A 15,195-nucleotide genomic window follows, 5' to 3' on the forward strand; every position below is an offset into this window, starting at 1 on the left:
TAGATGTCATATTATAACTGCTTTCATCACTTAAGTATTCCGTGAGGATACTTATTTCTGAGTCACTAAATATTTTTCTATTGGCAGGTGTGGTAGTGCACATCTGTAATCCCAGCAGCTCAGGAAGCTGAGGCAGGAGGATCGCAAATTCAAAGCCAGCCTCAGCAACTTAGTGAGGCCCTAACAATTCAGTAAGACCCTGTCTCTAAATAAAAATATACAAAAGGGTTGAGGATGTGGCTCAGTGGTTAAGAGCCCCTGGGTTCAATCCCCAGTACCAAAAAAAAATTCCACAACATCCTTTTTTAAGTTTTTGTTTTTGTTTTTGCAGAACCAGGGATTGATATGAATTATGCCCAATTGATTGCCTAATATGAAGATATCCTGGGATAAATTCATCTTGACCTTGATGTAGTAGACATTTAATAAACTGTTAACATTCAGTTTGAGGGAAAAAAAAATCTATTTGCTGGTGTTTTATTTAGAATTTTACAGTTATTTTCCTAAGACCAGTTTTCTCAGCGTGTTCTGTCAAGTTGGGGATTGAGTTTTTTGCTGCTGACTTCGTGGAGTGATCTGGTGCCTCTGTGGTCTCACTAAGTTGCCATGACTGGCCTTGAACTTGTGATCCTTCTGCCTCAGCCTCCTGCATCATTGGGCTTACAGGCATGCCACGTTTTTTAAAATAATTTATTAATTAAGTTATTTTTTTGGTACTGAGGACAAACCCAGGGCCTAGCACATGCTGGGCAAGCGCAGTACCACTGAACCACACCCCCTCCCTCTCTCCTGTACATTTGCACAGGCCCACTCCTTGCAGCATAGATAGAACCTCTGTGGGAGATGGTGGTAGGCCCTGCCAGGCTCTAGCCATATGGTTACATTTTGTAGTCTTTTATTATTTCCTTAAACAGGAGACATGGGTCTTTCATTTAGCCTCTGTGATCTAAAATGGCACACTTCTTCTTCCTTAACTTTTAATTTGTAATAAACTCCCCTACTATCATCTAGCATGCACACGTCTTTCCCCTTCATCTTCTTTGTCCCACACTATCTGCTGCTGCCTTCCTTTCAGTTCTTTCCAGAAGGACTCATGTAAGTAGGATTTCAGAGGCTTCCTCCTACACTGCCCTCCATCTCTGCATCTGGAATGGGGACGGGGGGACAAGGATCTACTCTGTGTAGGTCCCTGTCCAGTCTGTCCTTCATTTCTGTGACAAATCTCTGGCATGACATATGCTAAAATGATGTGACAGAAACTAGCCCGTTTTATACTTTGCTCCATGGTTTTTCCTAAACGTGACCCCATTGTGGGTTTTTCGAGCTATTTGATCCTGAGGAGTGGATCAGATTAAAACTTACTTGTTCTACAGTGTTCCATTCAGTTATTTTACAAACACTTACTGAGCACACACTGTATGCCAGGTTCTGATGTGAGAATTGTGGGAAAGCTGGGGCAGGCAGTTGGAGGAGTGGGCACTGCAGTCTGTTCATTCAGTGGAGATCTTTCTTAAAGCTTTACAAATCCATAATGGCTTATTTTTCTGAATTCAAGAAAAGCAGCATTTAACTTTTGCCTCCCACTCTTCCCAGTATGAGTGCCATCCTTTCTAAATGAGCAGCTGTGGATGCCACCAGCTGAGTGGGGAGTCCCATGCACCCAGCATGTCACCTTGGTCATTAACTCATAGGTGTAGTCAGGTGCCCTCAAGAAAGAATGGGGACATGATCCCTTCTTGACTCTCCCAGCAGATGATCAAGGACAGGTAGCAAGATGCTGATGGTCCACAGCGAACAGGAGCACTGTATCGTCAGGACGTCGTTATCGTCATCCCTCACTCTTAGGCATTTTCATTCTAAAGCTCTGGACAGTTTTTAGGCACCTTTCACTTATTCCAGAAGACTCACCTTTCACGTAGCCTTTGGTTGATTCTTGCATCTTAGAAAGATAACCTCACAAGGACTATAAAGTGAATGTGGTAAATCAGCAAGGCATATTCCAACTTTCTAGAGTCCCGGATGAAGCTAATTTTCCCAGGAGAGATTCTCCCTGCAGAGGAGCAGAAGTGAGATCTGTCTTCCAGGGCAGACTTGAAGCCTGTTGGCACAGTGGCCATCACTGCCTGGATGGAAGGAGCATGTTGGAGAAGCCCACAGTGCTTGGAGCCTCCCAGTTCTCTGTCAGTTGCTAAAGGGTAAATGGGCACTTTGAATAAGAAACAGAATCAGCAGCTTGGCAATTTGCAGACTGGAACAGGAACAGGATGAAGAAATCTTTCTTTTTTTTACTTCCTGAAGCCTGAAGCTTTGGGAAGCTAAAGACACCACATCTGAATTTGCAAACTTATCTTTTGTTTATGACTGTAGAATTATCATATCCGGATGAGGGTGTTAGCTGTTTGCTTGAAAAATTTTGAGTATTCAGAGTCACTGGTTCTGTTTTCAGATGGAGGGATACTCAAGACTTCCTCCATTTGTGGACAGTAAAGAGCAGAAAATTGGGGGTTGGAGATAGGGCTCAGTAGTAGAGTACATGCTTGTCTTGTGCAAGGCCTGGGCATTGATCCACACCAAGAGAAGAGCGGGAGAAGGAGGAAGAGAAAGGGAGGGACGGGGAGAGAGGAAGGAGATGAAGAGAAGAAGGACAGATCCAGGCACAGTGGCATATGTCTATAATCCCAGCTACTAGAAGTCTGAGGCAGGAGGATGGTGAGTTTGAGCCAGCCTTGGCAACATAGCAAGACTCCATCTCAAAAAAGAAAGCAAAAAATCAAGATACTCTGTTGGTCAGACTCTTGTTGAAAATGCAGTTTCATCATTGTCAAAAATGAACCATCTGGCTGGGTATGGTGGCATAAGCCTATAATCCCAGCAACCTGGGAGGCTGAGACTGGATGATCACAAGTTCAAAGCCAGTCTCAGCAACAGTGAGGCACTAAGCAACTCAGTGAGATCCTATCTCTAAATAAAAGACAAAATAGGGCTGGGTAGTGGCTCAGTGGTCAAGTCCCCCTGGGTTCAATCTCCAGTACCAAAAAAAAAAAAAAAAAAAACATCTATCTGACAGGAACAACTTGGATGAGTCTTAAGGGAATATGCTAAGTGAAAAATCCAGGCTCAAATGTTTTTGTATTGTTATGATTCCATTTATATAACATTCCTGAAATTTCAAAAATCATAATGGGCTGGGGATGTAGCTCAGTGGTAGAGCACTTGCCTACCTGGGTTCCATCCTCAGCACTGCAAAAAAAAGAGAATTATAGAGATGGAAAACATAAAGGTAGTAGTGAGGGGTCAGGCTGAGACTGGATGATCACAAGTTCAAAGCCAGTCTCAATAACAGTGAGGCACTAAGCAACAGTGAGTGAAGGGGGCAGTGGCTGCTGAAGGGTAGCACAAGGGTACTTCCTTGCAGTGCTGGAACAGTCCTAGGTCTTGACTGGTGGTGAGCATGTGAAGCCACATATGGTTTCACTAAGCTACACACGCACACACGCACTCACGCACATGCATGCGCACGCGCACACAGAATTAATTCTTATAACTCTAATAAAATCTGAACAAACTCTGTGGATTGATTATACCAGCTTCCTGGTTTTGATTTTGTGCTATAACTATGCCAGATGGGGAGGATAGATGGAGGGCACAAGGTGCCTCCTTAACATTTCTTTGCAACTTCTGGTAAATCTGTAATTATTTCACAATTATTTTTATAATTTTTTATAAAGTTGCTGCTGTTTTTAATTGCCTCTCTAAACTCACAAGTCCTGAGTGTTGAGATTCTAGTTCTGAGACATAGTGGGTCATAAGAGAAGAAGAAAGGGAGAAAGGAATTTATTTCTATTTGCAGGTTTTGATTCACATGCTTGCACACACACACATCACACACCTGGCCAGATGTCACCATTCATCCCACTGCATCCAAGGCAGCCTCATCTCCTGCAATCCTGCAGCAGGGCCGTATGAATTTCCAACAGGAGCATTGAGACAGGGACAGGCCTATCCTGGTGCCCAAAGAGCACCACTGCCTGTGTCTCTGAGCTTTTATACTGTCTGCTTCTAACGTGCCCAGAACCAGCTGCAGGAAACAAGTTCAACTTACTGGGGAGGAGGTGTCTCAGAGCACATGCCCTGAGGATGGGGGGAGAGAGGGCTCTGCAGAGCACTGGTTATTCATCCTCATGATCATGTGACTGGGAGCTACAGCTCCCTGAGACTACCATGCCACATATTGCTAGCCCGGAGAAGGTCAAAATTCAAAATGTGGTTTCTTATGGATATACATGGCTTTCATACCACTGTAAGATTGAGCCACCGCAAGCCAGAGGCCATGATGTTTAAAATGTGGTGATAGAGGGACTGGAGTTATAGCTCAGTTGTAGAGTACTTATCTAGCATGTGTGAGGCACTGGGTTTGATTCTCAGCATTGCATATAAATAAAATAATGGTCCATCAACAACTAAAACAAAAAAAAATTATTTAAAAATATGGTGATTGAGCTGGGTTTGTGGCTCAGCAGTAGAGCACTCGCCTAGCAAGTGCGGGACGCTGGGTTCATTCCTCATCAACACATAAAAAGAAATAAAATAAAGGTATTGTGTCCCACTACAACTAAAAAATATATATATATTTAAAAAAAATGAAAATGAAAATGTGGTGTACATTTCTGTTTTTCTGGCCCTTTTGGAACTCTACGGTGATTGTTCTTTCTTGACGTTTGCCTCAGTGTGCAACATACGTGATCTCAAAGATGTCCTTCAGTACTTTACTGTCAAGACCATAGCAGGGAGGCCCTGGAAGGAGCTCTTCCTCTTGAAGCATCAGTTTACCTACACAAATCCACTTTTCTTCATAAAATAATTTGAGATAACATTCTTTGTAACTTTTTATAAAAATGACTGTGAGGCCTGGGGGGTGCAGCTCGTGGTAGAGCACTTGCCTAGCACGTGTGAGGCCCTGGATGGAACATCCCCAGGACCTCAGAAAAAGAAGATATTGACTGTGAAATCTTATAGCTATAGTGTTTTGTTATATTAATTAATTCCAACAAAATTATCAACATACCAATCATGTAGACATCTGTGTATGTGAGAGAGAGAGAGAGAGAGAGAGAGAGAGAGAGAGAGAGAGAAGGCTTAAGAGATTATTTCAAAGGAGAAAACATATCTGTTGATGCTCTGATGGTTTGGGCAGGGGTTGTTTGTTTGGATGTTTTGTGTTTGCTGTGTGGATGATGTTATTTCAAAATCATGTCAATGAAACCATTTTTCTGGCAAAAGGCTAAAGTAGAGTAGCCTCACTTCCTGTGCCTTATTTGGGAATTATTGTCAAGGCTAATGGGGGAGACCCCAGGGTGACCAGACGCCACAGAGCCCTTAGATCCCCCCTTCCAGTGTATATGAGGACAGGGGCCAGGGAGATGGGGGTGGAGGCAGACCCCAAGATGGTTATCAGGAGAGGACTGCCACCCCCACAGGAGCCATGACATGACACACACTCACCAGTGCTCACATTGGGGTGCCAAGGCAGCATGGTGACCTCACCAGCTCTCAGAAAGGGAAAGGCTGAGTGTCTCAGTTATTCCACAGGAAGCTCAGCTCTCCCCAAGGAGGGGAAGGAAGAGGGTGGGCTGTGGGCCACAGCATCCCTGCATAGTGGCCTTGCATTGCCAGGGCCATGCCACTTCCCAGCCTGAGTTCAACTTTCCCTATGTGCTTCTGAAAGGCCAACCTTCCACCTGATCTGTCACTTGGTTATCTGCCACGTAACGAAGCCCTTGTGTTTGCCATGCAAATGTCAGGTATTTTTACTTCCCTAAAAAGAACAGGGAGGCAAGAACACGGTGATAAACCAGGATCCTGAGTTTCTATTCCCTGCTCCACAGGATGGCCCCACTCCCATCTATATGGAAATGCTGGCAGGGGCCCAGGCAGCTATAAATAAGCATCCTGGTTGCTCCAGGAAGACTGGGCTTCCTCATTTTTTTCAAATGGAATTTATAACAGCTTCAGCCCAGAACATTTGTGTCCAAGGTCCTTTTATCTCACAGGCATCCTGTACAACTTCCATGCAGAGGTTCTGGAAATCTTCCCACTGCAGCTGGGTCACGGGACAGGCCACACTGGGCCAGCTCACTAAAATAAAGAAATGATTATCTGCCTCCTGTGACCTCTGTCTCATATTTAGATAGGAGTTTTAATAGAATCCCCTCGGAGGAGCAAGCAGGAATCTCCTTTCTGTTTTAGCCAAAAGGCACGTCTGTTAGACATGGACTAGGTTCATTAAGAAGCGCAAAAGCTTCAGGTCACAGGAACCAGCTGGGCATCAGGAGTATGTCATGTGTCTCTTAAACCACTTGATCCTCAGCCCGAGCCTCCGCTTCCCTGCCATTGACCCATTAACCAGCAACACAGGCTCACAATGAAAGTGCCTGATGGTGAGACATTAAAAGCTGCAACAAGTAAGTCTCTGATACTAGCACAGAAATCAAGATGAAGGTCACTAGACTAGAATGGCCAACTTTCCTACTGATCTGTCACTTTGATTATGCCACACAAAGAAGCTTTTGTATTTGCCATGCAGATGTCAGGTATCTTGGACCAGCACTATGCTGCTAGTCCAGGGACCCAAGGCTGGCCTGGGAACTGTCAGCTCCATTCTATGACAAGATGAGGAGCTTGGGCCAGGATGTAAACCACCCACCACGGAGCACAGAGTTGAGGTGGGCTGGCTCTCTATGAGGAGGGGTGTGTGTATACATGTATACAAAATAAAACTTTTTATGTGTATTCTTTGTGTCTTTTCATAGAGATATAAACATACATACACACACACACATATATTATTATTTTTTTTAACATAATAGGACTTTCTCAATGAAGGAAGCAGTATGTTAATTTACATTCTGGCCCAAGTTCTTTACCTCACTGCACACATGCACATTGAATAGCTCTGAAACAATCCCCCTGGTATAATATATTTGCACCAATATAAGGATACAAACAATAGGGAAGGGAAAATTTGTTCAGCCAATTGGGTTGACTGTTTTTTAATGATTTGTTGCCATTATAAACAAAATTAATTACTAATAAATTCAAATGGTAAATTGGGAAGAAAATGAAACCTTTTAGAGAGACCAGAAGAAAATCTTTACTTCATCTCACAGTATGGAAAAACTTTGTGTGTGTGTGTGTGTGTGTGTGTTTGTTTTTGGTACCAGGGATTGAACTCAGGGGCACTCAACCACTGAGCCATATCCCAGCCCTATTTTGTATCTTATTTAGAGACAGGGTCTCACTGAGTTGCTTAGTGCCTCTCTTTTGCTGAGGCTGGCTTTGAACTCAGAATCCTCCTGTCCCAGCCTTCCAAGCCACTGGGATTACAGGTGTGCACCACTGTGCCCAGCTTAAAAACTTTATTTTAAAACATTTTTCCAAATTATAAAAGAGCTGGGGATGTGACTTAGTGGTAGAGCACTTGCCTGGGACCTACTCCTTTAACAAGGTCCCACGTCCTATCACCTCCCATTAATGCCATCAAAATTGTTAATCCACTGATGAGCCCTGGTGATTCAAAACCCACCTTTGAACATCACTGTACTGGGAACCGAGCCTTCCACACACAAGTTTTTAGCAGACACTTCCTGTCCTAGCCATAACAGAGGCCCAGAGGAAGTTTAGCCAGGAGGTTAGGCTTTCTCTGAGAAGGTCATGTGTCCACTGTTCCCTGTATCTGGCTCTAGCGATTATATGTGAGGGGCTAGGTGGGAGGCCTCTCACACCGCAAGTATTTATGGGCATTACAGAAAGAAAAGGCCACTCAGTACTCAAGCTGGCTCCAAAGCATTCCTTCCCCATGAGAGCTGCAGAGAAATAACCCAGGAAAATCAGCAGCCTCTTTTTCCCAGATGCTCTCCCCAGAGCAGCATGTCCCTTCATCATTACAGCTCTGGGTGCTGTTTGCAAAGAGTTGCCTATAAACCCAAGATTATGAACCAGGCCAAGTTAAGTGGGAGACATGGCAGGCTGCAGAGGCATGGCGTGGCCTTCCGTACCCTCCTCCAACAGCTCCAGGCTGTGTCCAGGCCACAGCCTTCCATCCTGCTCTCATCAACCTCCCCTGTGTGCAGAGTGGCCGATCCTTCTGTGTCTTGCATTGCAGGTCTGGCACTGGTGCCCAAGAAGCTCTGTGCCCACTATGCCTGGGACACTGTCGTGCTGCTTCAGGCCTGGCCCACGGTGGACCCGCAATTCCATCAGAAGCCCGATGTGGTGCAGATGGCAGTTCTGGTAAGTGTCTCTCCAGCCCCCAGCCAACCTGACCAGGCACAGCGCACAGGGCTTCTTGCCTTTGCTGGTGCCCTTGCTTTTCTGCATCACCATGTAACAGAACTGTGTGAGTATTGTACTCTGATGGCCATCAAGGGACTAGAAGGGCAGAAATCAACCTGTCCTGCTTTACAGGTTCCATTTGTCTTTTCCAACTGAGGACTGTGCTCATTTAGCTGAGCCTAAGTGTGGGTTTTGGTTGGGGTGATCCAAGGCACAGAGAGGGTTATGGTGAGGTCGCTGGCAATGCAGGAAGACTTCGCACCGTAAAATCCACTTTAGAAAAAATTCATAAAATCCATTTTCTTTCATCCTTTTTTTTTTTTTTTTTTTTTGGTAAATTGGAACAGCATAAATACATGAGTAGTTTATTGTTTAAACCCTTTATGTCAGAAATGACTCCCTTAGTCTCTTTATAATGTTGTATATTTGATTATTTAATATGAGACACATTTATAGGGAATGTCTCTTCTGTATGCTGATGTGGTTGAAAAGGGAAAGAGGCCAAGGGTGGACTTTTTACATCACTGCCTCTGAGTCCCTCGTGGGCCAGGTAATTTACAGCCAAAATGTAATGTGACTCATGTCACCCTACAAGCATTACCATTCTCTTTGCAGTTGAAGAAACTAGCTCAGAGAAGTGGCCAGGTATATTCATTTACTCTTCAATAATTATCATGTACCTACTGTGTGCCAGGCACAGTGCTAGGTTGTGGGAATACAGAATCAAATAAGATAGGCATAGTGCCAAGGGACAGAGGTCTAGGGCACGTGAGTTTTCACACACACAGAGTTCCTACCTTCATGGAGCTTAAAACCCACTAAGATAGAAAAGAATAAAAGGGAAAGAAGCCAAGCATAGTAGCACACACCTATAATCCCAGCAACTCATGAGTCTGATGCAAGAGAATCACAAGTTCAAGGCCAGCAACTTAGTGAGATCCTGCCTCAAATATAATTTATATTTTACAATTTTAAATTTAAATGCTATTTTTTCAAAGAGTTGGGGATGTAGCTTTGTGGTAGAGTGCTTGCCTAGCATGTGCAAGGCCCTGGGTTCAATCCCCAGCATCACACACACACACACACACACACACACACAGTAACACACACAAGGAAAGAGAAAAATAATAAGATGAAAGCATGTTGTACAAGGTGCCACAGTCAAACCCACCCAGGGGTGGAGGGAGAGCATGCCCCATAGAAGCTCTGCCAGCCAGGCCCCAGCCCTTCCGCACCTGTGCAAACCTGGGCCCAGTAAAAAGGTCATCATTTGGAAAGGCAGTGTTTGGCCCTAGAGTTGGGTTCTTGACAGCAGCTCAGTTCCCCACCACCTGCTCTGGAACTTAGGTCCCTGCCTTACCCACCTCCCTTCTGTCCTACCACAAGGCAAAAAATGTGGGGCTGCCTTAGAGGCTTCTACTAAAACATCCTGTGGTACAGAGAGGATTCTCCTCCTCCTCCTCCTCCTCTTCCCCCCACCCCAGCTACCTGACTAGTCTTTTTATTTTTTTTATTTTGAGACAGGGTCTTGCTAAATTGTTGAAGCTCTTCCTAATTACTAAGGCTGACCTTGAACTTCCAATCTGGCCTCAGCCTCCCAAACTGCTGGGATTACAGGCGCCACCACACCCGGCTCAGGCTCAGAGAGGACATTTCTTTAACTTGAGTAATGTTTATGAGAAATTAGTAACTCACGTACCCTTGAGAACTTGGCCTCACACAGCTGAGAAGCAACAGCTTACAATTTCCGTTGGTGGAAATGTATTTCTACTTTAAATTATCACAAAATTTCTGTTTAAAATATCACCAAAGTGAGTTGTGATCATTAGTAAAATAATTTTAGAAGAACATTGGACTGTAAACCCCAAATTAAAAATGCATGAAGGCTCCCTGCATGTACCCAGCTTGAGAAGGTAAGGTGGGGCAGCACTCCAACACAGGACGTCTGGGGAGGTCTCTTCTGACTCTGGAGAGATTTCAGGGTTGGTGCCTGATCTTGAAAGAGAAGTTGCAAACACCGTTCAGTGCAATGTAGTCTAGCTGAACCCCGTGTGTTCTCTGTACCCAAGACATGCTGGACTCTGCCAAGTACCCAGGGAGCAGAGAAAAGGGCCTTCTCTTAGAGCATAGCGCCAAGGGACAGAGGTCTAGGGCATGTGAGTTGTCACACACACACAGTTCATGCAGCAGCAAGGTTAAGATGTAAGAGCTTGGGATTTGGACTGTGCTGTGTGAGGGTCTCAGACACTCACCAAGCCTCAGTTTCCTTCATTATAAAATAGAGACAAGCCCGTGCCAGCCTTACCCGGTTGTTGAGAGAAGTAGGCAGGATAATGACCAAAGTACTTCCCCTGCTTTTGTACATGCCAACGATGAGACCCACTAACTTGAAACTAGTGCAAATGAAGGGCCAGGTATGGCCTAGGACTTTCCAGATAGAAACTCATTTACTCCATACAGTGGCCCTGGGGGCGGGCCTGGACTCATCCCCTTTTACAGGTGAGGAAACAGTGGCAGAACAGGGCTTAATAACTCGCTTGCTGAAGGTCCCGCAGCTAGTCCAGAATTCGCTCAGTAAGTGGTGACTGCTGCCAGCTCGGCATTGCTGTTTCTGGCTGTTGGGAGATTAGAAGAGCTGTCACGAGGAGAAGAAGCTGGGTCTTGGCTTTGAAAGAGGAACAGCATGTCCCCAGTGGAGACAGAGATGTCAGAACATCAGGAGCCGTGGGGGCAGGGGGCCGGGAGAAGTCCCCAGGGACCCTGGACTGTGAGCCATGGAGCAGCTAGGGCAAAGGGCACAGGAAGGATGGCTGAAGGCTGGGAGAGTCCCTGCCTCAGAGGCCAGCCTCCATCCAGAGAGGCCTGGGGGCTGGGCAGGAGGGAGAGGGTTCAGCAGATCATCCACTTTCCAGTACTTGCTGTGGGACCTCGGACAAATGACTTCTCCTCACCTACCTCTGCTTCCTCACCTGAAAAATGGGGTGGGATAGTCGCGCATCTCCCCACAGGCTCATACAAGTAAATCGTATGGCACGTGCCTGGCACTCAGGCAGAGCTAAGGGGATGGCCCATTCCAGCCCAGATTTGGACTTAAACCTGCTCTGCAGTGACCTGGTAATACTTCCCTCTGGATATGGGCCAAGCATATGTTTTGAGGGGTTTTGTTTGTTTGGTTGATTGGTTGGTTTTGGTTTTGTTTTGGTACAAGGGGATTGAACTCAGGGGTGCTTACCACTGGGCCACTTTCTCAGCCTCTTTTATTTTTTATTTATAGTCAGGGTCTCACTAAGTTGCTTTGAACCTGCCTCAGCCTCCTGGGATTGATAGACTTGCAGCACTGCACCCGGCCTGTCTAAGTTTTTAACATCCCACAACAACTGTGTTTGGGGAAGTGCTCAGGAAACTCAAGGTGGTAGTCACCTATAGGCAGCACTGGGGTCTCAGTGTCTGTCTGTCTGTCTGTCTCTCCCAGGTACCCTCCTCCTTCCACCCCAAGGCAGGTGCCAGCTTCCCTTTCTCCTTCCTGTGGTGGCAATCCCCTAGCAGGCAGTGGGGATTGGGACATCCCCAAGACAAGCTGTCCTCATGGTTCGTCTCTGGCTGTTTTTCTTCTCAGATCAACAACAAAGCCTGTGGCAAGATCCCTGTGCCCCAGCAAGTTGCCCAGGACCAGGATAAAGTCCACGAACTTGTTCTCCAGAGTGAACTGGGAGCCAGGCTCTTGCAGGGGAGAAACATCAAGAAGGCCTTCCTCTCCCCCAGAACTGCCCTCATCAACTTCCTGGTGCAAGAGTGACACCTGGGGCCTCAGAGGAGCCTCCTTCCAGGCCTGGGTTGGGATACTGACCTTCATACTGTGACAGGCTGGGGTCAATAGGGTGCCTGTGCAGGGGGCAGGGTGAGCATAGGCAAAGGAGAAATCACAGGGAGGAAGAGGGACCATGTAGCTGTCTCTTGCCCTCCTGCAGCCCCATGTCAGGGTTGAGGAAGCCATGCGACCCCATGTGAAGCCACCAGAGATGCCACTGGCTGGGAGCAGGAAGGAGAAGAGAAGCAAGTGAGGACCGTGACTCTGGAACAGCCCAGGGGCTTCTGGATCCTGAGATGGCATCGAGTAGATGCTTCTCAAGAGCTAAAGGTGGACCTGAGGAACCCCACAGGCCCAGGAGCCATGTGCCAGTCACTCTGAACCAGGAACTCTGGAGAGTGGTGGATGGTCTCCTGGCCTTCAGACTAGGCCAAGAAGCATTCAGGTTATCCACAAATATCGGGCGTGTGGGGTTGGACACTGGGTCCTTTTGGAGTGGCTCTGAACGGAAGACCAACAGTGCTGGTGCCTCTGCACGTGTCTCCATCACGCCTCAGCTCTGCCACACAGGCCTCTTCCTCCCCCACCCCAGCTGGACGTGGCTGCTGGGCCTGTCCTGATGCTGACGCATGGGTGGGCGCTCAGGCAGAGCACCACTCCCTAGGATGATGAAGGAGCAGTGCGTCAGAACCTGCCCTCAGCGTGTGGAAATTACCGCCCAGGGAAGCAGGTCCACTCTGGCTGCTGGCTGCCGACCTTAGAGCCCACCACAGCCCCTCAGGGCAAAGGCCCCAAGGGCTCACGTGGATCCCAGATGGTCATGCCACTGTGGTGGACAGACTCAGAAGAAGAGCAAGTGTCGCTGTGGCTGCTCAGCGTCGCCTCCTGTGTCTAGGCCACTGCCATCTGGCAATGAGGAGGTGGCCAGGAATGGCCCAGTGAGTGGGTCCAATCCTGGTTCTATATGAAGTAAACATAGATGGGCTGTTATTAGAACTGACCTAGCCATTGATTTAATGGAGGAAGAATGGAAAGAATCTAGCCATTTCATGATGCTGAAAATCTATATTTGTTATTTAGTGCGATTATTCTGCAGCAGCTTCTGATGTGGTTCCCTGCGGTTCATCGGTTGAGAGATGACTTCTTTTTTTTTTTTTTTAACTGTAATAAAATGTTTACCACTTCAGGACATATCTGTGATCTTGGAATAGCCGCCATATTCCAAGTCTTGGCATTAATCAGGAACAGACTGAGGTCTGCCATCATCATCAGAAGCTTGGCTGTATGCCTGGCCCACATGGAATGCTGTGGAGATGCATGTGGTCCTTTCTCTCTGGAACTGATTGCAAGGCAGACAACACTGATTCAGGCACATTATCACAGCAATCAAGTCACAGGTCCTCAAATTTTCTATTATGCCAGTTCCCGTGTCCAGAAATTCCAGTTTAATTGTCTGGGGTGTAGCTTGGCCATCAAGGTTCTTTTAAAAGTCTCCAAGTGGGGCTGAGGGTGAAGCCTAATATGCTTAATATGCATAAGCCTTGGGTTTGATCCATAGCACTGCAAAGAAAGAGAGAAAGAAAAGAAAAGAAAAAGAAGGAAAAACTGTACAAGTAATACTAAAATTTGAGAACCACTGGATTAACTGATGCATTTGAGCCATAATTTTTATTTACTCTTTCCTCTCCCTAATCTTCACCTTAGGGCTGGGGGTATAGCTCAGTGGTAGAGCACTCGCCTAACATGTGTGAGGCCTTGGGTTTTAGTCCCCAGAACCAAAAACAAAAACAAATGTCTATTTTCTGACCTTTAGCGTACCCAGATAAAATTTGGCCCAGAACCATGATGAAGTAGAGTTGAAAAAGAGGGAAGCCAGAGGCCAGAACTCTAGAGTGGGTATTTAAAATGTTCCCAGAGCTGACCTCGAATGTGCATAATCCCATTGCATGTCAGAACAAAGGTGGATTAAATATAAGCAAACAAGGAATTTGGTATAAGAAGGGGGAAGTGTTTTTGCTTGATTTTCTTGTTTTTTCCTAGGGTAAGCTAAGTAGTATTAAATGAGAAGAGGGTAAGAAGCCCTTTATTTGCACATTATTGAGCCAAAGCAGTGGACCAAAAAAGTCTCATGGCTTCTGGACTGACCCATTGGCTGTGCCAGCATGGCCTGGGAGAACCTTCTCTCCAAGAGGATAAAATTGTTGAAAGGGAGAGCTCACTGGTACTTACTAAGAGGTACTAAATATCGTGGAACAATTGGACTGAAAGCTCTGTCCCTGCGGGCAAGTAGGTGGGGAGGGGAATGATCTCAGTCCTTTATTGGCTGCTTCGATGAGGTCAGAAACAACTGGACAAGTTCACATGCATTATCTCATTCAATTCCCATGAAAACCCTAAAGAGAAGGAATGATTCTGTCATGAAGAATCCCAGGCTCTGAAGGTCAACAAATTGCTCAGTTTTCACAGCTTACAATTAGAAGAGGCAGGATCTAGACCTACATTTTCTGACTCCACTTAGGCTACCCTACCCTGTCTACCACCATGTCCCTCACCTGATTGCTCATCTTGCTTGATGTCTGGCAATCAGGTGAAATGTTAACCAAAACTATTAGCATTTTGAGCAGAGGCAGGCTGGGGCTTCCCTCCTGTAAATCTAGGAAATCACAGAATCAGTGCCTTCTCTACAGAGGTGGGTGGTGGGAAAGAGGCCAAGAGCCTGGGTGTCACAATATGCGAGGGAATCAGCATCACTCCAGGTGGATTGGGCTGGCAACAGAAAAACCACACAAACACAGAAAATAACTTTTTCTGGGTTTAGGACGGCCCTGCAGCCTCACAAATCAAGTTCCCACACTGGAAGGCAAAGAGAGCAAGGGAGGCAAGAGAACAAGCACACCTGAAAACCCCCTATTTATTGGGGTGAAGCTATTCACAGAATATCCCAACCAAATAAGGCAAGGAATTGGATTTTGGAGGGTGGAGTCTTACTTGGTGATGTCTTGTGGTCAGCAGTTTGGCTGACATCTTGGAAAGTCACACCTATCTCAGGTGCTGTG

At 46.2% G+C, this 15,195-nt stretch overlaps 1 protein-coding gene across 5 annotated transcripts in view; it reads left to right on the forward strand.

Annotated features, from left to right (window-relative positions):
* Positions 1–13,788, forward strand: part of Lars2 (leucyl-tRNA synthetase 2, mitochondrial) — a 138,129-nt gene extending 124,341 nt beyond the window's left edge. For 3 of the 5 annotated variants that reach the window (XM_046437201.2, XM_046437202.2, XM_058576518.1), the window contains 2 exons: positions 8,162–8,289; positions 11,948–13,788. In XM_046437201.2, coding sequence (XP_046293157.1) covers positions 8,162–8,289; positions 11,948–12,127 — 308 coding nt within the window. In that variant the 3' untranslated portion in view covers positions 12,128–13,788. Of the gene's footprint in view, positions 1–1,752; positions 1,977–2,011; positions 3,008–8,161; positions 8,290–11,947 lie in introns of those variants that run through there. The other 2 variants (XM_058576516.1, XM_058576517.1) reach the window with 2 other exon arrangements.
* The last annotated feature ends 1,407 nt before the right edge of the window (positions 13,789–15,195 follow it).

The sequence above is a fragment of the Marmota monax genome, unplaced genomic scaffold, assembly GCF_021218885.2.
Source record: "Marmota monax isolate L192 unplaced genomic scaffold, Marmota_monax_Labrador192_F-V1.1 WCK01_AAM20220418_F8-fsc00021, whole genome shotgun sequence".
NCBI classification, from domain to species: Eukaryota; Metazoa; Chordata; class Mammalia; order Rodentia; family Sciuridae; genus Marmota; species Marmota monax.